The sequence below is a fragment of the Electrona antarctica genome (assembly GCF_951216825.1).
Source record: "Electrona antarctica genome assembly, chromosome: 24".
Classification (NCBI taxonomy): domain Eukaryota; kingdom Metazoa; phylum Chordata; class Actinopteri; order Myctophiformes; family Myctophidae; genus Electrona; species Electrona antarctica.
In genome coordinates this window covers 12,379,075-12,406,491 of record NC_136803.1, presented here as the reverse complement: position 1 = coordinate 12,406,491, position 27,417 = coordinate 12,379,075, and the positions used below count along the sequence as shown (strand labels likewise).

The 27,417-nt window shown below is 43.9% G+C and overlaps 1 protein-coding gene across 2 annotated transcripts in view; it reads left to right on the top strand.

Moving 5' to 3' along the window:
- The window catches only part of LOC306917371 (rho GTPase-activating protein 6-like), a 181,716-nt gene that overhangs the window by 138,102 nt on the left and 16,197 nt on the right, over positions 1 to 27,417 (top strand). For both annotated transcript variants that reach the window (XM_079495578.1, XM_079495577.1), the window contains exons 4-9: positions 10,019 to 10,161; positions 10,831 to 10,962; positions 18,329 to 18,524; positions 19,104 to 19,159; positions 23,186 to 23,336; positions 23,810 to 23,958. In XM_079495578.1, the coding sequence (XP_079351704.1) occupies positions 10,019 to 10,161; positions 10,831 to 10,962; positions 18,329 to 18,524; positions 19,104 to 19,159; positions 23,186 to 23,336; positions 23,810 to 23,958 (827 nt within the window). The remainder of the gene's footprint in view (positions 1 to 10,018; positions 10,162 to 10,830; positions 10,963 to 18,328; positions 18,525 to 19,103; positions 19,160 to 23,185; positions 23,337 to 23,809; positions 23,959 to 27,417) is intronic.

Sequence of the window (27,417 nt, the reverse complement as noted above, 5' to 3'; positions counted from 1 at the left end):
CTGGATTACCAGCCAAGGTGCCTGGACCGCTGAGCCACGGCCCAGGCCGGTCTGCTATTTTTGAAAAATCGAAGAACGACTGACATAGAAACATAGCTTTTTCAGAAAACTGTCAGGGTGTAGAAGACCTTTTTAGAATCTGATCTCAGGTCAAAATGGGTTAACCTTATGCAGACCGTGGCCATCTTGCCAGCAAGGTGCTAACTAGATGCAGTTTCCCATTGACAGCCCATACATCCAAACAGAAAAGTCCTATCTAATTGTATTATACAACGGCAAACTCACCAACATTGCAGCTGTGCGAACAGCTTGAATTATCCTCTTTCTACGTATCTGCAAAGTGAGTTTGGAAGCACTCGTTTTCGGTAAAGCAACCTCCTGCTGCCTCCTGCATTATGTGCAAATTACAAACAGGTGGTACGCATGGGCTGTTGAGTGATATCCAACGAGCACTCCCAAACTCTGACACTTAGAAAAAAAAGAAACTGCACAGAAGTAGCTCATACCATGTCTATGGTGGATTTATATGAAACAAAAACTTTACAGATTGAAAGAGGTTAATTCAAGCTTTCCGTACAGCTGCAATGTTGGTGAGTTTGACGTTGTTTAATGCAATTAAATAGGACTTTTCTTTTTGGATGAATGGGCTGTCAATGGGAAGTTGCACCTAGTTATCACCTTGCTGGCAAGTTCAATGGCAGTGGTTTTAGCTTTTTTAATTTCTTTTAAGGGCCCCCAATTTGTTAAGAAGTAGGCCACGGATCTCCCCATAACTCTGAGTTACGGAACTGTTAAGGGTCCATTTGGTTCCTAAATATCAATAATTTAATTGGAGATCCCGCTCAATGGCCCCTGGGGGTAGCCTGGCTTATTGGCCAGACTCATATCACCCTTTTTTTGCCACCGGCAGATTCGCGTCAGGCAAAGCAAAGCAAAGCAAAGTTACTATATTTACCCAGGGTATCTGGGCTAAGCTCAAGAACTTGTTTCCAGCCAGGCCCTGCTCATAGAACATTTCATGGTAGTGGTTCAATGCCTTGCTCAAGGGCACTTCAGCGGTGGTAATTTGAACGTGTCGGACCGCTGATTCGAACTGGCGACCTTCCGGTATCAAGACCGCTCCGCAATCCGTTCGGCCACCGCTGCCACTGCGAGGCTACCCAGGAGGTTCTCAGACCCCAAATTGAAAACCACTGGACTACAGAAACAGCATAGATTCTACATATTCTAAATGTTCGTTTTTTCGTAAATGAATGCCCTACTTGATCACACTACATAACCTGACTCTGCCAGATGGGGCAGCAGAGAGTACACTGGGTTCCCCCCTCCTGCTCCCATCTGGGAACTCTCAGGCAGACTAGATGCCCGGCCACAAAACGGCCTGGCCAATCAGCAGCAGCTAGAGGAGAGATCAAGGCAGCACTGTGTGCTGCCTTGATGCCTTGTGTGTCTTGATCCCGCCTCAAAAGTAGCAGATCTGCAAGCTCGAAACGCAGCACGAAGGGAGTCAAGCGGCACGTTTTAAGCTTCTTTTGCTATTTTTGAATTTGAATCCTGAAAAGTAACAGTTCTGGACATATGAGGTTATACCACCCAACAGAGACGGTATTATTTATGATACAATCCATATTGTCTGTTTTGGTGTTCTCACAATTTGTCAAGAATGGGCCTGCATGTCCAAATGGACCGTGGGCGTGAGCCCGTTCATTCCATCGCCCTGATTCATTCTCTAGGATGCCAAGATCACTGTTTTGCCATAAACACAGTGACCAAGAACAATGTCACGGTAGAGCAAGTGGTTCCCAACCCTTTTGTGGATCTGGAAAATCTTGAAAGCCTTCGTGGTCCACCCATCTGACCTACTGTAAACACGGCAGCTTATCGGCTGCCATGTTAAGTGGGCAGATGGGTGGGCCACGTTCATTTTCAGAGTTAATTTTAATGATCAATGAATTTAATGATCAATGTTTATTTAACGATCATTTAAAATGATTATATCAATCATTCGTCTGATAGAGCCTGACTGCTTGCTCGAGGATACATTGAATCTTGACCATCAGGTCAAAATGTGTCTCAGATCCTGTGTCATTTTGTGCCCAAGACGTCTGTGGACGTCTTTGGTATTACCGCACGTGCAGAGCCCAAGACGTCTGTGGACGTCTTTGAAAAAAAAAATATATATATATATATATATTTTATTTTTAATCAAAAAAATCAAAACAATGATTTTATTTTATTTTTTAATACGTGGTGCCAAAGTTAGTGTTTTCGCCATTGAGAATGCATTTGGCGTTTAAATTAAATAACTCAGAAACTATAAAACATTTCAAAGTAAAAAGTTCCAGCATGTGTCTCCACAGTCAGCTGAATTATAAAAAATGTGAATGGATTTTCTAGGTGAAAGAGACATGACCTTTGACACGATCTAAATGTCTCAATAGAAGAGCAGAGAGGAAAATATGACAACTTCTTTCGCCACCGATGGACACTGACGGTAGAGGCTAAAAACCAAGAAACAGGCGATGCAGTTTTCACATTCACAGACTTTTGCCCCAGTGACATCACCGGCATAAAATGTTCATCACAAGTTAAATAGTGCTTCAGAGACACACTCACAGCAGACTGACTGCCTTGTGTAAGAGGCTGCTAATGGAAGGCTATACCCCGAAAACAAACACACCAGAGGTCATGTTGAAAACCATGACAGTGTCCCTTTAAGCGAAAATGAAAGACTGCTATATCACCAGTGAGTTTTCTTTACTCTGCACAAGTACACATATTGTGTGTTTGTGTCTACAGTGTGTGTGTGTGTGTGTGTGTGTGTGTGTGTGTGTGTGTGTGTGTGTGTGTGTGTGTGTGTGTGTGTGGTGTGTGTGTGTGTGCGCGCCTGTGTGTGTGCGCCTGTGTGTGTGTGCGCCTGTGTGCGTGCATTGGGAGGGTCAAATGTCCCCACGAGTAAAGTAGAATTTGAGAAGTAGACAATTGTGAGAACCATTTTATTGGTCCTCACAAGAAAAAAACCTTGTTTTATGGTAAAACATACCAGTATATGTTTGGGGAGTAGTCTCACATTTCTAAAAAGCTTAGGGTGAGGCATTAAGAGGTTATAGGTTTAGGGCTTGCGTGCTGGCGTCAGGTTTTGGGTTAAAAATGGGAATTCATAAAATCACCATCCTAATATGCTGAGGTCCTACAAACAACCGGTGTCGTCCAACGTATACTATACATATCTTCACAAATACAATAAGCCTACAGTACATGTGTTTGCAGTGTATGCACACACGCGTGCGTGTGTGTACAGTATCGCTGCAATGAACTGCCCTAGTTTCACAGTGCAGAGGCGCCTGATAAACACCAGCCCCTGTGTGTTCTACTTTTAAGCAGGCAGAGGCCAACGGTATATACGTCCGCACAGTATTTATACGTCAACTAAATGTAAACCTAGCAGCCGTGCTCTTTGATGCTCCACAGCCACGGTAACTCAAGCCTCCAGCGCCGTGACCGCACCGCGGCCGAAATATGTGCAAAATGATCCCCTCTAATATTTGTTTTAAACCGCCGGGAATATGACAGATGGGTGTTTTGATTGTATTTCATCTGGTCAGACATAGAAAAGTGCACTAAATTGACTTGACCGTGCCGTGTTGTCTTGCACTTTTCTTCGGTCTAAGATATCTGGTGCTCGTTGTATTGTACTTAACCTACTTAACCCATTTTGTGCGGGAACCCCTTTTGGTGTTAGCATTATGTTATACTTTAGCTATTGAAAAATAGCAGATCTACAAGCTCATAGCGCGCCACCGAGTGGCGCGCTACGAGCTTGTAGGTCTGCTATTTTTGAAAAATCGAAGAACGACTGACATAGAAACATAGCTTTTTCAGAAAACTGTCAGGATGTAGAAGACATTTTTAGAATCTGATCTCAGGTCAAAATGGGTTAAACCCTCCGATATACTTTGTTATCGGAGGTCAGGGGTCAGGGGTCTGTACTTGGTCCCCCTTGAAAACCACAGCAGAGGAACATGTTGTCTCTGTCGGGTGGAAACCTCAAATCCAAAAGCATCAACAGCAGCAGTTTAGAGCTTTGTATATCTGTTAATTTTGATGCTTTTGTGTGACGGGGTGTAGTGTGACGGGGTGTAGTGTGACGGGGTGTAGTGTGATTATACAAGTAGGGCGTTGATTTAACCCATTTTGACCTTTGAGATCAGATTCTAAAAATGTCTTCTACATCCTGACAGTTTTCTGAAAAAGCTATGTCAGTCGTACTTCGATTTTTCAAAAATAGCAGACCTACAAGCTCGTAGCGCGCCACTCGGTGGCGCGCTATGAGCTTGTAGATCTGCTATTTTTCAATAGCTAAAGCATAACATAATGCTAACACCAAAAGGGGTTCCCGTCCCCAAAATGGGTTAAGAAAAAAACACACAACCTTAGAATATGGGGATAGGAGGTTTCTGCCCGACAGCGACGATATTTCGATGGGGGAACAAATCTAGAAACAACACAGGTCTGGTTTTGTGACAAGAGAGTTGCCCCCCAAGGACAGACTTCAGGGTTCCCCAATAGGCGCTCCGCGGGCCATTTGCGGCCCGCGGAGCGCCCCCTTGTGGCCCCTGGAAGAATGGAAGAAAAGTTTTTTGTTTTGTTTTGGGGGGGTGTCCCAGATATAAATGGCATTAAATGGGGGTCAGTAGCCTATGCATGTCAAACTGGGCACCCCCTCAAGGACCACCGGACCACTGGTTGAGAACAATTTTTAATTAATTAATGAAAAAATAAAAAACCCAATTTTCCGCGCGTGCGGACTCGGCCCCCAGCCTGGTTCCCTAGTCAAAATATGGCCCTTGAGGATAATTAATTGGGGAACCCTGGCATACTTCCATGTCGGACGGACGGATGGACGGACAAACAGAGCCCAGCTCTGGTTTATGTAAAGCCTTCCACAGATCCACACCGATGGGACCAAAACGGCCATGAAAGCGCAGCAGAGCGTGCAAAAAAAAAAAAGAAAGAAAAAAGAAGAAGAAAAAGAAATCTTCAGTGTTATTGTTACCATAGAGGTTCAGTGAGGACGGGAAATATGGATTTATGAAAAGCTGACATCCCGCTAAGCCAGATGAAATAGCACTGCTTTGGCCATGTGTTTCTGCGGCGAAGCGGTGCGTGTCATGTGGCGAGGCACGCTACATGAGCTACAGTGTCTGTCTGTCTGTCTCTGTGTGTGTGTGTGTGTGTGTGTGTGCGTGTGTGCATGTGCGTGTGCGTGCGTGCGTGTGTCTCTGTGTGTGTGTGTGTGTGTATAATTGTATTATTATACTGGTGAATGTTCCCACAAGTGTAGTAAAATACTTGAAAAATGGACGTTGTGATGAAAAATGTCCGGTCCTCACAAGAGAAATGTGCGACACGTTGTGAAAATCAGCTATTATTGTCGGCTTTCGGAATATTGAAATTGTTCTCCTAAAAATGTTGATGTCCTCACGAGTATAGAAATACAACTAACCTTGTGTGTGTGTGTACGTGTGTGCGTGTGTGTGTGTGTGTGCACGCTACGTGAACCCATGTTGCTGTCACAGTGCGAGCCTGCGGAGCAAATCCACCGTGTCGAAGTGTTAGTGGTGGTGTTGCTGCACCGACCACATCCCCCCACCTCCCCCTCCATCACTTGTGGTCTTCTGACACACACACACACACACACACACACACACACACACACACACACACACACACACACACACACACACACACACACACACACACACACACACACACACACACACACACACACACACACACACACACACACACACACACACACACACAGCGTATGCATATACAACAGAACAGCTGAACTGCCTTTTCTCATCTGTTGGCTCGGGCTGCATAGTTGTGTGCATAGCACAACTTGTGGCCTGTGAAGGCTTTAGTGGGACTTCAGTGTGTGTGTGTGTGTGTGTGTGTGTGTGTGTGCACATGTTTCCCATAAGTGGTGCATCTGTGAGCATGTGCAGAGAAGCAGCAGCAGGGGAACATAACATTTGAAAGAGATGTTCATCTTTGTTAACCGCGCGCAACCGCATAGCGTCCCTATACTCGGGACGAGTATATTCACAGAAAATAGCAGGTCTACTCTACAAGCTATTTGAGTCTACATACCAGCTATTTGATTTGGTGTAAATGCACAGGTCTACTAGACTCTGGTCAATGAATCATCAATCTGGGAACCCATTTGGTATAGTAGTAAATGGGGGCACCACCTCCTATTTTGTGTAGAAACAGGCTCCTCCTATTCCTTAGTGCACTTCCTTCCGGGTGTTTCTGTGTTTATTCCTACTAACAACACCATTACAGTGTTGCTGACAGAGTCTGCTGTTAGTAGAATATGTCTTGAGAGATTAACTGCCCAAAACGGAGATCTCCGTCTTTTCAAACTCACCCACACATTGTCTGACCAAGACGGAGATGTTCCGTCTTTTAAGCTTTATATTTGTTTGATATCGGCAAGCGACGCACTACAGTCTGTGAGCGTCTATAGAGGGTATGCGCATGCATAAAGTGAATGGCAGATCGAGTGGCAAATTGAGTGGCAAAGTGAGTGACAAAGTGAATTTAATGTTGTTTCTGTAGTATTTTTGCCACTCAGTAGGCATTCCCGTATAATTTCCGGGTATGATGATCTATTGCACAAGTTTCAAAAATGGAAGTCGTTGGTCGGGCGGCAAAATGATCCACCTCCGTTATAATAGACGGGAGCCAAAATCTTCTCCCGCTGATTTCTCTGAATCAAAATCACAGATCGCCTGCGCCCATCGCAGTCCCGTCGCTAGTCGCGGTACAAGTAATTCATGCCTCGGGTGGTCAGCGCAAATACACAAATCTTATATGGGGGTCTCGAGGGTACATAAGAATATGTTCAGATGGGGTTCCGCGGCCCCAAATACATTTTAATTTGGGGATCCTTGACATGAAAAAAGTGTGAGAACCACCGTTTTAAAGGGACATACAGACAGTATCCTTGTACTGTAACAGTGTGTTATCCTTTTTTAGCTTTCATGTCTTACTGTAGCATGTGCTGTTTACATTTCTGACTATTAAGTATTCAATCAGTCAAGTACGGGCAAAGCCTCATTCCCAGACAGCTTGGCCTTGGGCCAACAATGCCTTGAAGAGATTTATAGGGTCTGGTCTGCATTACACCACATTATCACCTTTGACCTCCTCCGGAGGGCTCAGCATCTCTCTTTAAACGACAGCTGAGCATGAGAGACATGGCATGCAGCGAGCAGATGAAGGACAGAGCGGGCCGGGCATATCACACACTGTACTACGTTAATGAGCTTTACATGTCTGGTGCGCTTGTTGCCAGATCTTGCGAGAGAAGTATAAGCAACGAGGTCTATGAAAACGAGCCCAAAAGATGCGACTATATATAGACAGGCCACATGAGCACTTTAAGCATAATGCATGTGCTGTTTTCAAAAAAAAATCTTGAATATTTGAAATTTGAATATTTTTGTTAACATTTTAACAACTAAAATCTGGTATATGGGGGGTGATGTTTGTAGGTGGACAAATACATATTAATTTGGGACATTTTTGAAACTTTGTCACCCCCCTCTCCCCACCCAAAGTCGCTTATAGTAAGCAGACTTGGCAGCACTGCTCTGGCGGTGAACTGCTTCTAAAAAAAAAGTTTGACTAATCGAGTCGACTTGTTGGGAAAAGCCTTCATCAAAGCTGCCGTTTTTGTCTTTTATCGACCATATGCGGAGATTCTCTGTATTTTTCCAAGTACAGGGCTTTTTGGCTGCTGGTGCCGATGTCCTGCGATGTCTTATTTGTGTTGAACAGCTGTATAAGTAGTGTTTATCAGACCTTTTCTTCATCGGGCCAGCTCCGATGGTAAACATGTGCCGCGCGCGCCTTTTAACGACGTCGGATATAAAATATGAACTCCAGCCGAGGTCATTAAGCGTTTCATTGGAGACCGTCTGTCTGTAAACAAAGTATTTTGTCAATGTCAGGCAAAAACCTCTTATCTCAATATTTTGGGCGGGAACCCCTTTTGGTGTTAGCATTATGTTATGCTTTAGCTATTGAAAAATAGCAGATCTACAAGCTCATAGCGCGCCACCGAGTGGCGCGCTACGAGCTTGTAGGTCTGCTATTTTTGAAAAATCGAAGAACGACTGACATAGAAACATAGCTTTTTCAGAAAACTGTCAGGATGTAGAAGACATTTTTAGAATCTGATCTCAGGTCAGAATGGGTTAAGCGTTTCATTGGAGACTGTCTGTCTATAAACAAGTATTTTGTCAATGTCAGGCAAAAACCTCTTATCTCAATATTCTAACTTTTTTTTTTGTGCAAAGTAACGCCCCTACTTGTATACCTGATCACACTACAGCATCACACAAAAGCAGCAAAAGTAGCAGATCCACAAGCTTGAAACACGAAGTGACGCGTTTGGAGCTAGATGGAGATCTGCTACTTTTGACGCATTTGAAGTTGAATCCTGAAAGCGTTTTGGACATATGAGGTTTCCACCCGCCAGAGTTTGTAAGACCAGTGCTTCTCAAACTGTTTAATTTCAAGGACGACCCATAACTCTTGAGAGTGTAAAATGTACACTCTCTGAGTTTCAGACCCGTAAGGGTCCATTTAGAAGCCCCTCGAGGACCCAGAGGGTCCATTTAGAAGCCCCTCGAGGACCCAGAGGGTCCCTGGACCCCACTTGGAGAACCACTAGTACACTCTCTGAGTTTCAGACCTGTAAGGGTCCATTTAGAAGCCCCTCGAGGACCCAGAGGGTCCATTTAGAAGCCCCTCGAGGACCCAGAGGGTCCCTGGACCCCACTTGGAGAACCACTAGTACACTCTGAGTTACAGACCTGTAAGGGTCCATTTAGAAGCCCCTCGAGGACCCAGAGGGTCCCTGGACCCCTACACTCTCTGAGTTACAGACCTGTAAGGGTCCATTTAGAAGCCCCTCGAGGACCCAGAGGGTCCATTTAGAAGCCCCTGGAGGACCCAGAGGGTCTCTGGACCCCACTTGGAGAACCACTAGTACAGACACTTCCAGTATACTGCCATCTTTTCCTTCCATTGTTTTAGTTTAATCACATCAATCGTCCCTATTTCGGGCTTTTTCGATATTTCCATAACGAGATGCGTTATGAGCTTGGAGTTCTTCTATTTTCACTGTGTCATATGGAAAAGTATAAAGGGCTTATAAGTCATTCGTCTAAAATAGGATTCAAGACTTCTAGCATTCTGTTAACTCACTCTCACTCTCCATCACTCCCTGTTAATCTGTTTCTGCATCTCTCTTTCTCTAACCACTTGAACCCAGCATCCATATTCTGGGGTGGGGAAATGTTTCCAAAAATACCATACAAGCTCACAGCGCGGTCTGCCCACTCTTTCTTATTTTTCTCCTTCTGAAATGTACACTCTGAAGCGATATTGCCCTTTGCCCCTGTTAAGTGTTGACCTGATGCCATATGTAGTCCTGAAGAAAGCAAGGATGTTACAGAGACACTGGAGATGGAGTCACTTGGAGGGGGGAGGGAGGGAAGAGGGGTGAAAAAAGAAATCCTGGGAACTGCACTTGTGTCCTATGTATACATAGAAATGCTGTTATTGTACTGCTTTTTCCAAATCAAATAAATATTATTAAAAAAAAAACAAGCTCACAGCGCGTACCAGTTTTAAAATTAAATCTTCTCTTCTGGGGGTCCAGGGCACAAAACATTTTCAGAGGGGGGGTGCGAGTCCTAATACAGTATACGGTATATCATTTTGAATTAGATTCTTGGCACAAAACAACTTTGAGAACTGCTGATTTAGAAAGCATTTATGGAATCGGACTCGGGTCTTATTGACTAACTTCTAACATATTTTCTCTAATTCCCCCTCCCCCTCCTTTCTCTTCCCCTGCTCTCCTGTCCTCTCCTCCCCGTTCCATTCCTTCTCCACGTCACTCTTCTTTCCCCTACTGTCTCCTGCCTGCCAGAATGTGTTCCCCAGGCCTTCAGCATTCCTCTGTCCCAGGTCATCGCCAACGACAGGACACACAGGCAGCGCCAGGACAGTTTTCGCCAGGACTCGCCTCAGGACCACAAGGACTCGACCGACCTGGTGTCCTCCATTTTACAGGTATTATTTTTTCTTACCAAAGTGTCTCTCTCTCTCTCTCTCTCTCTCTCACGTTTCCAGATGGGGGTCTCGTGCGAGGCCATTCGAGGCCTTGTTTGTCTGTCCATCCGTTCTCATCCGATTCATTTTTCATGAGACACTAAAGCCACTTTTCCACAATGAACACCGGGGAATCTGTCCGTTGCAGATGCGTTCACACATTCAGTTTATCAAACTCTGTTTGATAAGGTGAGGGGCGGGGTCTGGGTAGTAGTCTGTCGGGGTCTGGGTAGTAGTTTGTCCAAAATAGCAGAGCCACAAAGAGTTTGGGTGCCTCTATCTCTGTGCTGGTGGTAAAGGTGAAACAAGTTCCTCCATAACATCATCATGGTGAGGTTAGCTACACCATTAGCTACTGCTAATAACACAGGCACAGCCTGAGGGAGATGCAAGGATCGAAAAACGCAATATTTTTCAGAGAACATTGCGCACTACAGATGGAAGTAAACAGACGTTTATGTTCGATCTGTGAATATTTCGAATATAACGATTAAACCGGTATTCAGTGCTCTCTCTCCATCCGAACTTCTCGAGAGGAGGGGAGGTTCCACCCATAGAAGCGTATACTTCTTCCACTACTGCTCACATGCGTCTGTGTTGTCTTTTGTCCACTTCCCGTCCCATGTCCAGTTTGCCACCAACAAGCGTCCGTCCAACAAGGAGCTGTCCAGCAGCAACTCGTCCCTCAGCTCCACGTCGGAGACCGCCAACGAGTCCACGTCGCCCAACACGCCGGAGCCCGCCCCGCGGGCACGCCGGAGGGTATGCCGCCATTCTAGCTACAGCAGCCATTCCCAAACCTGTGGGGCTGGTTGCCCACTGGTGCAATGTTCATTTTTTTTTTTTATAAAGTATATTTATTGGTTTTTACAAACAGACATTACACAACATTACAGACAACAAACAGACATTACACAACAAGAACATAATAACAAACAACAAAAGAAAAGTAAAACAATAAAAAAAAAAAAAGGAAACAGCTCAGGCACAACATCACTATAAATAAAAACATACAAAGACATGGCAAGGACAATGAACCACAACGACTCTGAGTTTCGATAGACTCCCATTCAGGAAATACATCCATACAAATACACGTTAAAAAGGCAGACAACACAGTTATCATAGGCACAAAACATCACAACAAGAGCAGACCCATGCATACTCCACTCAAAGGCGGCAACCGCCCCCCCCCTCCAGGCGGCAGGGCCACCGCCCCAAGAAGCGGCCCCGACGCAATGCATCGAGACCCCTGCCCGGGCGACCACCCCCCCCATACCCAAAGGGCAGACCAGCCCCCACCCCAAAGCAGAGCACACACTAGGGAAGAATGCTGGCATATAAGATATCTAAGGCTGGCACGGAAAACCTCCAAGTATTGTGGCAGACAATGTTGGTCCAATATGATCTAAATAAGGGTCCCAAATTTTGTAGAAAGTGTCCAATTTAGAATGCACCATGCATGTAATGTATTCACAAGGAATACAGTCCATTATAATGTTATGCCATGATTTCTTTGATGGAGCAACATCCTTGATCCAAAACAAAAGAATATTTTTCCTAGCAGCAAACGTCAATAAGCTGAACAACCTCTTATGTTTGACATCAATAACATGATCATCCGGGAGACCAAGTAAAAGACACAACGGGTTTAAATCGATCGGGACACCAAAAATAACAGAGAGTTCTGATACAATGTCATACCAATAGTTCTGAAGCTTCACACAGGACCAAAGACAGTGAACATAATTACCAATCTCTGTCTTGCATTTAAAGCAAAATGGGGACGCACTGACATCCATTTTATTCTTGAGAGCAGGAGTTATATGTATACGATGTAATATCCTGAACTGGATGGATTTAGTTCGGTTACAAACTGAAATCTGTTTTGCATAGGCCCACATATCTGCCCAGTCCTCATCATGAATAGAGACGTCCAGGTCTTTTTCCCAGGACTGCTTAGTAACCTGAGAGGATATAGATGAGTAGGAATTCAATACGTCACAGAAAATTGAAATTTGTTTCTTGGAAAATTGCAAAGAGAGGGCTCGTTCTACCTGTGAAGCGGAACTATTGGTTACAAGTGAAGTGTCCTCAGTAATAAAATGTCTAATTTGTAAATACCTAAAGAATTCAGATTTTAGCAACCCATGACGCTGCTGCAATTGTGTGAAAGACATCAAGGTCTGGCCATCAAACAGGTCTCCAAGTTTGGTAATGCCCTTCTCATGCCAGGTCTTAAAGCCTACACCCGAATGTCCCGGCCCAAAGTCGGGGTTGCCTACCACTGGAGTAAGGGGAGATGTCAATTTAGCACGGCCTTCAATAGTACGCACAGACCTCCAGGCTTTGACTGAACATAGCGTGATGGGGTTAGAACAACATTTCCTAATAGACTTAAGGTCCTTTATGAATAATAGATTCCAAAGAGGGCACTTGGACTGTGAAGATTCAATATCAAGCCAAATCGAGGAAGGATCCGATTTAAGCCAATTCGTAAGCACCCTGAGGTGCGCGGCCAGTTGGTAATGCCTTATATTGGGCAGATCTAGACCACCATCTGCGCTATCCATTTGCAGCTTGGCCAATTTCAGCCGAGGCTTCCTCCCACTCCAGATGAAAGTACTTAACCAGCCTTCTAGTACCTTGATAACCCTGTTTGTCAACAATACAGGAATCATTTGCAATGGATAAAGTATTCTGGGGAGAACATTCATTTTTATAAGAGCTATCCTACCTAGCCAAGAGAGGGGTAAGGGGGCCCAACGTTCCAAATCTGCTTTTATAATATCTAAAAGAGGAGGGAAGTTGGCCTTGAACAGTGTATCATAAGCAGGTGTTATAGTCACTCCCAAATAAACGAAACCAGCAGGTGACCATTTAAAAGGGAAGGGTTCGGACAGGTCTGGGATAGATGTTAGAGAACCAAGTGGCATGGCTTCAGACTTAGTGAAATTAATTTTGTACCCCGAAAAGGCGCCAAACCTAGAGATCATTTGAGTTAGACAGGGAATAGAGGAATGAGGTCTGGAAATAAAAATTAACACGTCGTCTGCATAGAGTGTGATTTTGTGCTCCCTTTCACCGATTCGAACACCAGAGATCAGAGCAGACTGTCTGATTGCCTCGGCAAGCGGTTCAATAGCGATTGCGAAGAGCAACGGGCTGAGCGGATCTCCTTGGGGATTACCCCGTTGAATAGAGAAGTTTTCGGACCTAAGTCCATTAGTCAAAACTGCTGCCGTTCGGGACTCGTAAAGAATTTTGACCCACTTGGTAAATCTACCACCCAGGCCGAATTCCTCAAACGTTTCAAACAGATAGGGCCATTCTACGCGATCGAACGCCTTCTCCGCGTCGAGAGACAGCACCATAACGGGGTGGTCGACGCCCTGAGATAGTTGGATAACATTTAAAAGCCTTCTCATATTGTCACAGGAGTTTCGCCCCTTGATGAAGCCCGTCTGCTCTTCTTTAATGATGAAAGGGAGCACTTTTTCCAGACGCATGGCCAAAATTTTGGAAAGCAATTTTTGGTCAGAATTAAGTAAGGCTATAGGCCTGTAGGAGGCGCACTTTTCGGGACATTTTCCTTTTTTGAGAAGAAGTGAAATATTAGCCTCCCGCAAGGACCGAGGCAAGATCCAGGTCTCAGAAGCATGATTCAACATTGCCAAAAAGGGATCTAATAGAATATTACTGAACTCCTTATAAAATTCACAACCAAACCCGTCCGGCCCCGGGGCTTTCCCAGATGGCATACATTTCAAGGCTTCAAATGCCTCCTCCTTTGTGATTGGGGCATCTAGTAGTACATTCTGAGCAGTCGTGACCATAGGAAGATGCAAGTCTTCAAGAAAAGAATACATATCGGAGAGAGCACCATCATCCAGCTGTTCTGTTTTATAGAGATTAGAATAAAATGAGGCAAACTCCTTGTTAATAGTTTTAGTATCAAAAGATCTGACATTATTGGAATCCACAACTGAGGCTATAATTTGAGAGTCAGCTCTTTTTTTAGCCAGATTAGCTAGACATCTGCCGGGCTTATCCCCGAACTCATACATTCTCTGTCTAGCAAATTTAAGGGAGTACTCTGAGTCTTGAATCAACAAAGTATTCAAGGCAGCACGAGTAGCCGTCAATTCCTTAAGCAGATTTGAGCTTGGGGTCAAGATGTGTTTGCTTTCAAGGTCAGCCAGTTTGGATTCAAGGAGTTTGCGTTGTTCTTCCTTTTTACGCCTTTTGGAAGCAACATAAGACATAATCAGTCCACGAGAGTAGGCTTTGCATGTCTCCCAAAGGAGAGAAGGATCATCTGTAGATGATGAGTTAATTGAGTAAAACATTTTGAATTCTGAAGTGAAGTATGAAACAAATCTATCATCTTTGAGAAGGGATGAATTAAGTCTCCAGCGTCTTGATCGTGCTCTCTCCTCAGAAAGTGAATAAACCAGATATACAGGGGCATGATCTGACAAAACAATACTTCCCATGGTACAAGATGAGACCAAAAATAGCTTAGAGGAAGGAATAAAGAAATAATCAATTCTAGTGTAACATTTATGGGGGGCACTGAAAAAAGTAAACTTTAAATCAGAGGGGCATAGGGCTCTCCAAACATCAGAGAATCCAATATCTGAACATAGAGAGGAGAGCATCTTGGCTTGCCTCGAGGGGGAGGCTAAACTAGGTGGGTGTTTGTCTAAAGACGGGGTAAGGTGACAGTTGAAATCTCCGCCCACAAAGGCATCCTCAGAAGCTAGCTCAGAAAAGTCAGCAAAGATCTTAGATAAAAAATCAGCAGAGTAGCCAGGAGGACAATACACATTCATGAACGTCACATCTTTACCTTGAAGAACCCCCTTAACAATTACATATCGGCCCTGGCTGTCTATAACAGACTTAAGAGGCCTAAATGCAATATTCTTATTGACCAAAATGGCCACACCCCTACTAAATGAGGAGTAAGCTGTAGCAAAAACCTGCCCTACCCAATTTGTTTGAAGTCTAACATTATCCCTGGCCTCCATATGGGTCTCTTGTAAAAAAGCAACAGAAACATTCTCCTTCTTCAAAAATGACAAAACTGCCTTCCTCTTGGCCGCCTTTTGAAGGCCCCGAATGTTCCAAGAGCAAAGCTTGAAACTGTCGGAATTAACCATGGTCATCGAACATGGACTGATACTTAGGCAGAATAGACCTAGAAGGGCCTATAGGCACACTATCCCTACTCATATCTAATAACAAACATGTGTGTCCTGAGCTATAAGACAGATACATAAAAAAAACAGACAAAAAAACACGAGTGGGGGGCCTTTCCCCAAAAATACAGGGACTAATCATCCAACTTAAAACCCTCAAAAATCCACCAAATGTAGATTAACACTTCTCAACAGCCCCACTCCCATATTATTAGGTACCTCAAATAGATAAGCAAAATAGTCATAAGAAATGTATCAAAGTAAAAATAATATATATATGTACCCACACGCACACATGCACACACGCATACGCACACACATATCCACAGCGTACATCTAAAGAAAGAAAAAAAAGAAAAAAAGATTGTAAAAATATATTTTTGCACATGTGCATGCACATGCACACGCCCGTACTGCACATTTATGAAAAAAATATACATATATATATATCTGTGCATGTGCATACACATACGCACACACGCATATGCATACACACACACATGCCCGCATTGCACAATTATTTCAAGAAGAGTGAGAATAATAATGAAAAATATACATACACATAGATACATGCATACACACACACGCATACATACATACATGCACGCACATGTTACACAAATAAACGCACACACAAACACATCCACACTGCACACAATGTTATATTCAATTGAATGTAAACAGAAAGATCAAGTAAGCATCAAATCCACCAAAAAAGTCCTGTCCAAAAATCCCAGGTCTGTATGGGCAATACCTCCTCCCAGCCCAGGGAGGCACCACATCCAGAAAAAAGAAATAATAAGAAAAAAGGGGGGTGCGATTACTCTGCCAGGCCACAAGGGGCGCTAAACAACAGTTCGTCCGTCAGCATAGTGAGTTCAGAGTTCAGAGTTCAATGGTTGGTAACGACGCGACCGGGCGATGACGTCACGCAGCTAGCCAGAGCGGCTAACAACATGGCTATTAATAAAAACTAAACCCCCCCAGTTACATAAAACATGAACAAAAACGTCTCGGCATTCAACAAAACCACGCATAGTCATCTAGAGATTAATAAAACCTTACAGTATCGCCCAAAGCACAGAACATGTGAAGTTTTTTGTCCCCCTTTCAAAGAAAATAAAAATAAAGGAAAAACGAGAGGCAGCGCCTCGCCTACTAGTATGAAAACAGATGCAAAAACCGGAGTCATCATAAATTAAAAAAGGGGCATATAAACAAAATTAGATACCTAAATGTTCGGGTATAACCCAGCTTCACAGTCTCGCACATACGAACCGAAATCTTTAATTAAACGAAGAGGTAGACATGACGTTCGAGCGTTAGCAATAAGCTAACCACAGTAAGGATACTACCATCATTCAGCGTCGGCCACGGTGTCCGCCTCGACCTCCCTCGCCGGCGACACCCTCGCCGGCGACACCGAGGCTGCGGTGTCTTTGTAGTAGGCCTTCAAGAAGTCCGCAGCGTCCTTAGGTGATGCAAGAAGCTTTCTTTTGCCGTCCTTGGTCTGGATAAATAGCCGCGACGGGTAGAGGAGCGAGGGCCTGAATCCTTGCTGGTACAAAGCGCCCATGGCATCTCGATAGGAAAAACGTTGTTCCATGACCTCAGGGGGGTAATCCTCGAAGATAAGGACCGGTTTGCCTTTGTAGGACAGATGTCCTCTCTTCTTACGAGCCTCCCGGATTATAGCCTCTTTTATTCTGTAGCGGTGTAGACGGGCAATCACTGCTCTAGGCCTGGATCCGCGGGTTGGCTTAGCGGTCAGCGCTCGGTGACAGCGATCCAATTCAGGCGGTGTAGGAAGGACGTCTTTGCCCAAAATTTCCACCAGAACCTCCGCAAAGAAGTCAGTGGGCTGGTCACTTTGGATCGATTCATCGAGCCCAATAATTCTTATGTTATTTCTACGGCTACGCGAGGACAAATCTATCATTTTGGACTTTAGCTTAGTATAGCTCTCCTCCATTGCCGCACATCTGGCTTCAACCTCCTCCAGCTTGTCGCTATAATGGTTTAAGCCGTCTTCCAATGAGGTCAGACGCTGACCCTGGTCAGCAACGGTTATCTGAAGGTTGTCGAGTTTGGACTCAAGCGAGGAAAAGCCGGTTCTGAACTCGAGAGTAAGGGAAGCTTTCATCTCCTCGATTAGCTTAGCAACAGTAGCCATTTCGGTGGCAGCTACAGAGTCTTCCTTCCTATCCTTACTTCTTGTAGACATTTTGGCTCGTTCAGCCAGAAACAAAAACGCAAATATGTAAGGAAACAAATCAATGCAGTCTGGACAGTCTGAGTGTATAAAAATGAGGCTTATATAGTAATTTAGAAAAGTTTGGGAGCTTCGGCGTGGCAAAGCGCGTCTACTCCATCTTACGACCCGGAAGCACTCCGCAATGTTCATTTTGACAGTAAATCTTTATTTGGTTTTAGTCATAGTATTTTTTTCTTTAGTCTAGTTTTTGTCGACTGTTGATTTTGATGTATTCTGGCCTCCCATTTTCAGAGCACAACACCCGAGCGCAACCAAACCTAAAATGACTTGTCTAAGGCCCAAACCGCACCAATGCAACTCCTTGCAACAAAACAGTTTTAAGGACATGCAACTTCTTGCAACTGCAATTGGAGATTCTGGTTTCATGCAACTACATGCAACTACTCGCAACCGTTTGGTTGCAAGGAGTTGCATGCACTGGATCTCTTCTCCATTCGTCTACTAAACTAAAACATTTCAGATGAGCTAAAATATGACTGAAACTAAATCAAACATTTCTATCAAAATTAATTAAGGTTTTGTGTGTGTGTGTGTGTGTGTGTGTGTGTGTGTGTGTGTGTGTGTGTGTGTGTGTGTGTGTGTGTGTGTGTGTGTGTGTGTGTGTGTGTGTGCGCCCACGCGTGCGTGTGTGTGTGTGTTCTTCCTCCAGGGGGCCATGTCGGTGGACTCCATCACGGACCTGGACGACAGTCAGTCGCGCCTGCTGGAGGCGCTGCAGCTCTCGCTGCCCGCCGACATGGCCAACAAGAAGGAGAAGCACCGCGACAAGCGGCTGAGCCTCAACCCCATCTACAGACAGGTGCCCCGCGCCGTGGACAGCTGCTGTCAGCACCTTGAGAAATACGGTGAATAAGGATATGCCAAATGTCACTTATTTCTGCCAGAGAAAAATAAGCAACCATGGTCTGCTGTATGAGAACAAGCCCAAATTAAGCGACCAAGGGCCGATTCATACTAGCCTGGTTAATAAACCAGACCGAATCAGCCGTTGGCAAAAAAAAGTTGCCTACCAGCGGATTACGGTCTGGCGAGGCTCAGTAGCACGCCTCTTTCCTACAGCAGAGAACAGGTCGGACCAATCGGGACACGGTATGCAATATAGGCGGGCTTTGGTACAGTGACGTTCAATGCTTGAGACCTTTGACTGACAGTAGCTCTGACCAATTGCGTCAAAGAGAAAATGTTCCCCGGGAAATGAAATCCAAGTGGAGCCAGCCCAGACTGATATACCGCGACAGTGTTGTGTGATATTAGTCTGGCTTATTAGCCAGGCTAGATTCATACTACTATTTTACAGCCGAAAAATACTTGGTTTGGTTCTGTAGAGACCACAATTAACCGGTAGTTTGGAAGAGACACATACAGTTGGAGCACCTTGCGTCAGCAGTTCTGTTTTCTAAGAGTTCTAACTGTTCTCTCCCCAGGTCTCCAGACTGTGGGCATCTTTAGAGTGGGGAGCTCCAAGAAAAGGGTCAGACAGGTGAGGCCATCATAGCCAGTCATTTAATAGCAACCTTTTTTTTGTATTACATTCATGAATGAAAGGAGTGTGTGAAGGGGAATTATTAATTAAGTTACTAATGTGAAGTTACTAATGCTGTGGAGAGAGAAGTCTGGAGCTCTCTGGTGGAGCTGTTGCCCCAGCGACCAGACTACGAATAAGCGGTTGAAGATGGAATGGATTGATGGATGGATATTCGCCTTTCCAACAACACGCCACCAAAACGTCACCCTTCATCCTACTTGGAATGTGGCCATGTTGCGTAACCAACATGTTGTTTTTGCCTATATCTCAGTGTACCAGGAATAGTAATACACAGTCACAAAGCAACAGACCCCCTGATCAATGGAGATGTCTCAATGGAGGTTCACTAAGAACGTGCTCGGCTCCTCATTGTTGCACGCCCACATCTCATTACCACGAGGGCCCTCGTCCCCATTCAAGAGCCTGTGTGCCTTATTCTGTTCTGTGCTGGAAAATAACCAAGTACATTTACTCAAGGGCTGCACTTAAACCATTCAGGACGGGAACCCCTTTTGGTGTTTTAACCCATTTTGACCTGAGATCAGATTCTAAAAATGTCTTCTACATCCTGACAGTTTTCTGAAAAAGCTATGTTTCTATGTCAGTGGTTCTTCGATTTTTCAAAAATAGCAGACCCACAAGCTCGTAGCGCGCCACTCGGTGGCGCGCTATGAGCTTGTAGATCTGCTATTTTTCAATAGCTAAAGCATAACATAATGCTAACACCAAAAGGGGTTCCCGCCCAAAATGGGTTAAGCATTGTTATACTTTAGCTATTGAAAAATAGCACATCTACAAGCTCATAGCGCGGCACCGAGTGCCCCGCTATGAGCTTGTAGATCTGCCATTTTGTGCCACAAATCTTTGAACATATATATTCTTTCAGAGCGAACGTTCAACTCAAATCTTTGCTTTGCTGGGGTGTCCCTGGAACAACATAATTGTCAGATGGGGGTCGGCGACCAATTACATATAATCTTTGGGGTCCTTGACATGAAATGCGTTGAGAACCACTGACATAGAAACAGGTTTTTCAGAAAAGTGTCATGATTTAGAAGAACTTGTAGAATCTGGTCTCAGCTGGTCTAAGTGGGTTAAGCACAGCTTTGAGATACTTTTACTTTACTTGAATATTTCAATTTACTTCTACTCCGCTACATCTCAGAGGCCAGTATTATCCTCTTTACACCATTATTTGGAAAATGTAGTTAGTGGTTACTACAGATTTGGTCATACAAATCATACACAACAAAAATCTACATACAAGCTCACAAATATATATTTTTTAATGTTGGTACTTTAACCCATTTTGGGCGGGAACCCCTTTTGGTGTTAGCATTATGTTATGCTTTAGCTATTGAAAAATAGCAGATCTACAAGCTCATAGCGCGCCACCGAATCGAAGAACGACTGACATAGAAACATAACTTTTTCAGAAAACTGTCAGGATGTAGAAGACATTTTTAGAATCTGATCTCAGGCCTAAATGGGTTAAGTACATATTGATGGCAATACAAATAAAAAAGAGCAAAAACACTGCTTCTTTTGTAATGTAACACACGTGCCCTCTCACGGATTCACGTGCACTCTCCTTCACACTCAAGTACCCCCCTCAACCAAAGTCTATTTGCGCTGTATATTTTACACGCACACACACACACACACACACACACGCACAGAAACTCATTAGCATTATCTATTCAAGTGCAAACAAGCACGCTCTCTATACACTGAGTGTATGCACATGCATGTGTGTAAACATGGGTTGCGTAACGGTGGCAATCAATGTGTTTACCCTCTTCAGTGTCTTATCTGTGATTTTCAATGAACAAATACAGCACATCGGCGCCGTCAGGCAGGCAGAAAACTTGCATCTCAAAAAACGTTACTTTTCAGGAAATGGAATAAAATAACCTGTATTTCAATAGTAAAAATTGACATTTACTGTATATATATATATAGTGCATTAAGGTTAATGCATAGCTAAAGCATGTTATGCTTTAGCTATTGAAAAATAGCAGATCTACAAGCTCATAGCGCGCCACCGAGTGGCGCGCTACGAGCTTGTAGGTCTGCTATTTTGGAAAAATCGAAGAACGACTGACATAGAAACATAGCTTTTTCAGAAAACTGTCAGGATGTAGAAGACATTTTTAGAATCTGATCTCAGGTCAAAATGGGTTAACTGAAAACACACCAACAGCGGAGGAAACCATGCAAGGCCTGCTCATCGGGAGCAGTTAGGGATTCAGTGTCTTGCTCAAGGACACTTCAACACTTACACAGGGGGAGCCGGGCATCGAACCGGGAACCTTCCGACTCCCAAGCCGCCGCTTGACCCGCTGGCCCACTGCTGCCCAGCAGTGCCCACTGACCAAATGCACTGTAGTTATTATTCAGTCACAAGCTGCTCTTGTTAATAGTTTACATTGGTTAATTATTTATTCACTCCACTACAATTTTTTTTTAAACTTCAGTTACTAGTTAGTTACGTTGTAGCTTAATTATTATTACAAAACATACATTACACTTCAGACCTATATACATTTGAAAATAGCCAGTCTACAAGCTCACAATGAATCGCATCGCGACTGATTATGAGCTTGTAGATCTGCTATAACTTCCAAAAGATTTTAATTAATCAAATTAATTTAATTAATTCATTAATTAATTTAAAAAATAATAATAATAATTTTGATACCAATACGTTTGTACGTCATTTGTACGTTGTTTGTCAAGTACATTTGTACTTAGTATTTCTAAAATGTCCACCACTGCTCAATACTTCCTGTCCAGTCAGGCATGCATGCAAGCGTGTGGTTCAGCACGTGCCTTGCTCAGGGGCACAACTTGAACAGGGAGTTACTTCTGAGGGACAACGATCGCCACACATTTACTTTGTTCAGTTCGGGTTTCCCTAGGCCATCTGTGTTTGAAAACCGAACCAACGACCCACCAGTCACAAGCTTTCCACTTCCGTACCTTCAGGCTCTGTGTATACAAATAAATAAAAAAACATAAAACACACGCACGCACAAACTTCCCGCTGGCCATACACGATCTTGTCCCCTTCCACATGAAAACTAATGCTGACGTGGTGATTTTATCTTATGTTTTTGTGGTCACGTACATGCAGGGTCTTGTTTGGGTTGCCTTCGTATCAGTGGTAAAATACCTCAACCAAAACACGCATGAAAACAAGCCCCCCCCCCCCCCCCCCCCCCCCCCCAATGAGGGGAATTCCCCCTTTTCACGGCGGGCTATACAATGCATAGTTCTGCTGACTTGAATGAGAGATAAGCATCGGTACGATTGTTGAACATGAGTGCTGCGCAAACAGCACGCGGACAATGAGAACCCCAGAGTCTCCGTGCACCACATTGATGCGACATCCTACTATAAATGCACCACGTCTTTGTACATGTGTGTACAGTACGTGTGTAATCCACGTAACCCGAGTTACGTTTGCACTCTTCAGACACATGCAGACAGACAGATACAGAGATCTCCATATGGGACACAGACAGATGGTTAAAACAGGTATTGCATACTAAGTTCCCAACTTGCATCGTTCCCAAGTAGGCCGGTGGCCCAACAGGTACAGGTTTAGTGCAAGAAACAGGGTGAAAAGGCGTGTGAGTGAGTGAGTGGGCGTGTGCCTGCCTGTCAAACCATCACTAAAGCTGTGTATATTTTAACCAATGTAATATATTCCATAAAGAATGTAAGTACAGCAATACATGGCGTGTCACTAAGTAACGTGCTGTGAGCTTGTATATCTGCTATATTTGAATATCCAACATTTAAAATGGATAAAGGTATTGTGACAGCTGTATTAACTCATTTTGTTGGGGACCATCTGGACCATTGATCTGAAAAGAGCATCTCTGCTCTTCTCCATTTGTGCCTCTCTCCGTCCCACTCTCTCTCTCTCCCCCTTTCTCTCTCCCCCCTTTCTCTCTCTCCCTCTCTCTCCCTCAGCTGCGTGAGGAGTTTGACCGCGGGGTGGACGTGCAGCTGGACGAGGAGCACAGTGTCCACGACGTGGCCGCTCTCCTCAAGGAGTTCCTCAGGGACATGCCCGACCCGCTGCTCACCAAGGAGCTGTACACGCCGCTCATCAACACCATGCGTGAGCGTCAACCATAGACTTATATATAATCTAGAGGCCGGACAACCCCGCCCCCCCCCGGCTATTCATTTCAATGGAAGTTGCTCAGTGGTGTTTGAAGGACCCGGAAGAACGTTCTACTTACGCATTTTCTCGATTCGGACACCAAAAATGTGTATTTAGATCATAAAGTTAACATAACTATAACCTTATGCATTTGAAATTAAATAAAAAATGTCAGGATTCAAATTAAAAAATACCAACAAATTATTCAGGATTTCAATTCAAATATAGCAAAAAATAGCTGATCTACAAGCTCAAAACGCACCGCAGTGCGACGCGTTTTGAGCTTGTAGATCGGCTATTTTTGCTACGACAGCAATGTGGCTCTCTGGAGTGAGTGTGGAAATATAGTGGCCCTCTCCATTGTCAAAGTTGCCCACCCCTGCTCTACACTGTAGTCTACAGCATGTTCCTCTGTGTGTTGATGACAGTGCTGGACCCGGACGAGCAGCAGACGGTGACCCAGCTGCTGATCTACCTGCTCCCAGCATGCAACAGTGACACGCTCTACCGCCTGCTGGAGTTCCTGTCCACCGTGGCCGACCACGCCCACGACCGCCACCACAAGGACGGACAGGAGGTGAGCGTAAAGATGTGTCCTTTTAAAACACGTGACACACTGGTTGATTCTACTAAGGCCATCTAAATCAGTAGTGTTTAGTGTTTCGTGTTTGCCGTGCACCAAAATGCATGCACTTCCAATACCAAGCCATTTGTTTTTTTTATTTATGAAGCACAAAGTGCTTTCCAATGGGCTCCCCCGTCTCTCTCCCTCTCTCTCTGCCACTTATATATAATGAGTGTCAGCCTGTGGCACACGCATAATGCGATGCCCAGCCAATCACAGCACACAATAACACACCTTCCAGCCAATCACAGTGCGCAATATCTGAGTCCACACATTTCGCAATCTCAAATGCAAATAAATCCAAGGGTCTATGAGAAAGCCTTTGTGACGTGTACAGGTAAGTTTTCAGCTGTGACTTAAAAAGAACACAGTGAACTACAGTGTTCTTACAGCCTCTGGCAGGGCAGGAGCCTAAATGAGCAATTGGTAGGATTAAGGTCTATGGTCATGGACAGGATTACAAGGTAATATGCAGGAGTTCTCAAAGCGATGGCCTGCTGCAACCAAAGTGCTCATTAAAAACATCACACAGTTTTACTCTCATCTGAGATTGCGTATGGGTCGTTCATAATAAGCTGATTATGAGGTGAGGGATGACATTGAGATAATCATTTACTGTTTCTGCACTCCAGAATGTAGCAGGATGTACAGTATGCTATACGATTTGACACAGGGTGGAAATGTAACAAGAGTGAATGAATTCAGGCTTCCGAATCATAGCAAGGCACTTATTTCATAATGTCAGACGTGATGTACAGTAAGTCATGCCAGTCAGAGCTCAAGCCAGAGGTATACGTGCCTTTTACCCCGTAGGAAATATCCCTAACTCAGGGGCACGGTACTGCAGTCGGAAGCGCTGTCGTGTTCTCCCCTCCGCGTCACCAGTGCCCATACCCTAGGTGGGGTTGGCGAAAGAGCCTTTCTTTGTGGAGATTGCATGTTCTCCCCGTGTCCCCTAGTGTAGGTAGGTACCCTCACAAAATACATGTAGTAATCCTGGTCCCTAAACTGCCCACCCCCCGGAACTGGTTGGAATGCGCTACGTCCAACCAGGGAAACATTAGATAATTGACACTGGGTGAAAAATAATTGGTTAGAAAATCGTAAAATTGGTTACAAAATTGTGGGATAAAAAGAAGGAAAATATCCCTAGCTCAGTGGTTCTACTCATGGAGTTCTCACTCGTCACGACTGATTTCAGGCATTTGGATTCCATAGAAGCCATGCATGTCTTCAATGGAAGCATTCTATACAGCGAAAATAGCAGATGTACAAGCTCTCACTGCGTCTGCAACACAGAGATTGTAGAACTTGTATTTTCGGTTATGATTTTAAGATTAGAGTTGAAGTGGTCAAACTAGCAATATGATCAGAAACGTCTCCCATAAAATCGTAATAGTCTGGGGATATTTCATATAACGGCAAAGGTTGCAGCCTCGATCTGGGATTTTTCACCTGGTTGGCAGTATGTAGAATAGCAGGAACAATACTATACTAAAACCTAATTTTCCATATTGTGTTAATCATTTAGTAAACAGCACTAGTGTTGGGGCGGGGGCTCCTTTCACTCTGTTTCACAAATTGCACATTAGGACTTTTGTGAAATTGTATTTTGTTTGAATTGTTTGTTCCATGGTTAAAGTGGCGCCCAGGGACCATCAGGGTTCCATGACGGGGTTCCAAAGGAGGTCTGTAACTCTGAGTCTCTGTGAGTCTCAGAGTTATGGGGGTGCTTGACATTTAAAACGTTTGAGAACCAACTGATCCAGCTCGTAGTATATCTGAAATATCAGAGGAGGCATATTCCTCCTTTTTCTTCACTCTCAGGGCTCCATTTTCGTCACCGCTAAACCCCTTATCCCTAGACTTCTTTGCCTTTTTTTTTTACTATTTTGAAAAACATTTTTGAATAGTTCAGCTAGCCTCTACATTGACACGTTGTGAGCTTGTAGACTGGCCATTTTAACTATTCAAAAATGTTTTGCAAAATAGTAAAAAAAAAAGGCAAAGAAGTTTAGGGATAAGGGGTTTAGCGGTGACGAAAATGCAGCCCTGTCTCACCATCGAGTCCATTTAATTCAGTTTGCCTAATCCTTCATACAGTACGTACCAAACTAGTGTTTTTTTAAATTTAAGAAGTTTGAGAATCACTGACTTTAGTATCCCTATTTTTATACTGAAAATATCATCAAATCGCGACAGATGATTGAGATAGATTGTTTTCCACTTACCCACGCACGCACGCACGCACGCACGCACACACACACACACAGCAGTGTGCATAAGCCGTGGTATCATTTTGCTTAACTAGTGTTAAAAGGGGCGGTTGTGATGGGGATTAGCACAGAGCTTACAGGGATCAGGCTTTGGCTCCACCGCGGTTGTTATGAAATGCCTAATCGCACTGATCCAGGATCTGCCTGACATCATCCACATCCAGTAGGACTCACTTTGAATCAGTGTTTTGAGGAGAACACTGCGTAAGAAGAACTCGTGAAATGTATACAGTACAGTACAGTACACTGGGAACCAGGAACTATGAGCTGAGCTTTGACCATTATGAGGATTAACCACTTCATTCATACTTCATCGTATTATGAATACTGAAAATAGCTCTTCCATAAGCTCTCAACAGATTTATTTTTGTATTGATTGAATACTATGAACAGTTTGCAAAACGGTACAGTTTACAATAATGCTATAAAAGGATAACACAAAATACCCAGAGGGCTTGTTTCATTTTACCGAGTTAGGAGACTTGGTAAGGACTGTACAGTAGGGGTGTGCTGAAATATCGATATGGCGATATATATCGATACGTCCTCCCGTGATAAATAATCGATATTGATTATTAAAATATCGATATCGGGAAAAAAAAACTTTTTTTAATTTTTTTTTATTCTTTCTTTTTTTTTTGAAATTTGAAATGTTGTTCATAATGAAGTGATGAACAACATGTTTAGAAAAGGAGGAAATGACTAAATGACTAAAATAAAGCAAATCCCACTCAGATTCCACAGCAACCAGAAGTACTGAATTACTGGATGGTGATTTGTCCAAAGTCTCCAAACAGCTTTGTGGGAATACAAAATGCTGCATTTTTTCAGTTCCAAGTATTTTGTAGTTGCAGATATCGTGATATCATTGATGAAATTTCATATAATATATCGATATATCGCAATATATCGAATATCGTGATATTATCGTTATCGAGGGCCTAATATCGCGATATATATCGTATCGTGAGGAAACCATATCGTCCCACCCCTACTATACAGTAGGTCAAATTGCAAACTGCAGACAGGCGCTCTTTTATGGCGGTTTTGAAGGGGGGACTATGGCGTCACACTTGTTGATGGCTGGTGGCGGTAGAGGCATTTCACATTTTGGTGGCATAATAGTTGAATTAAT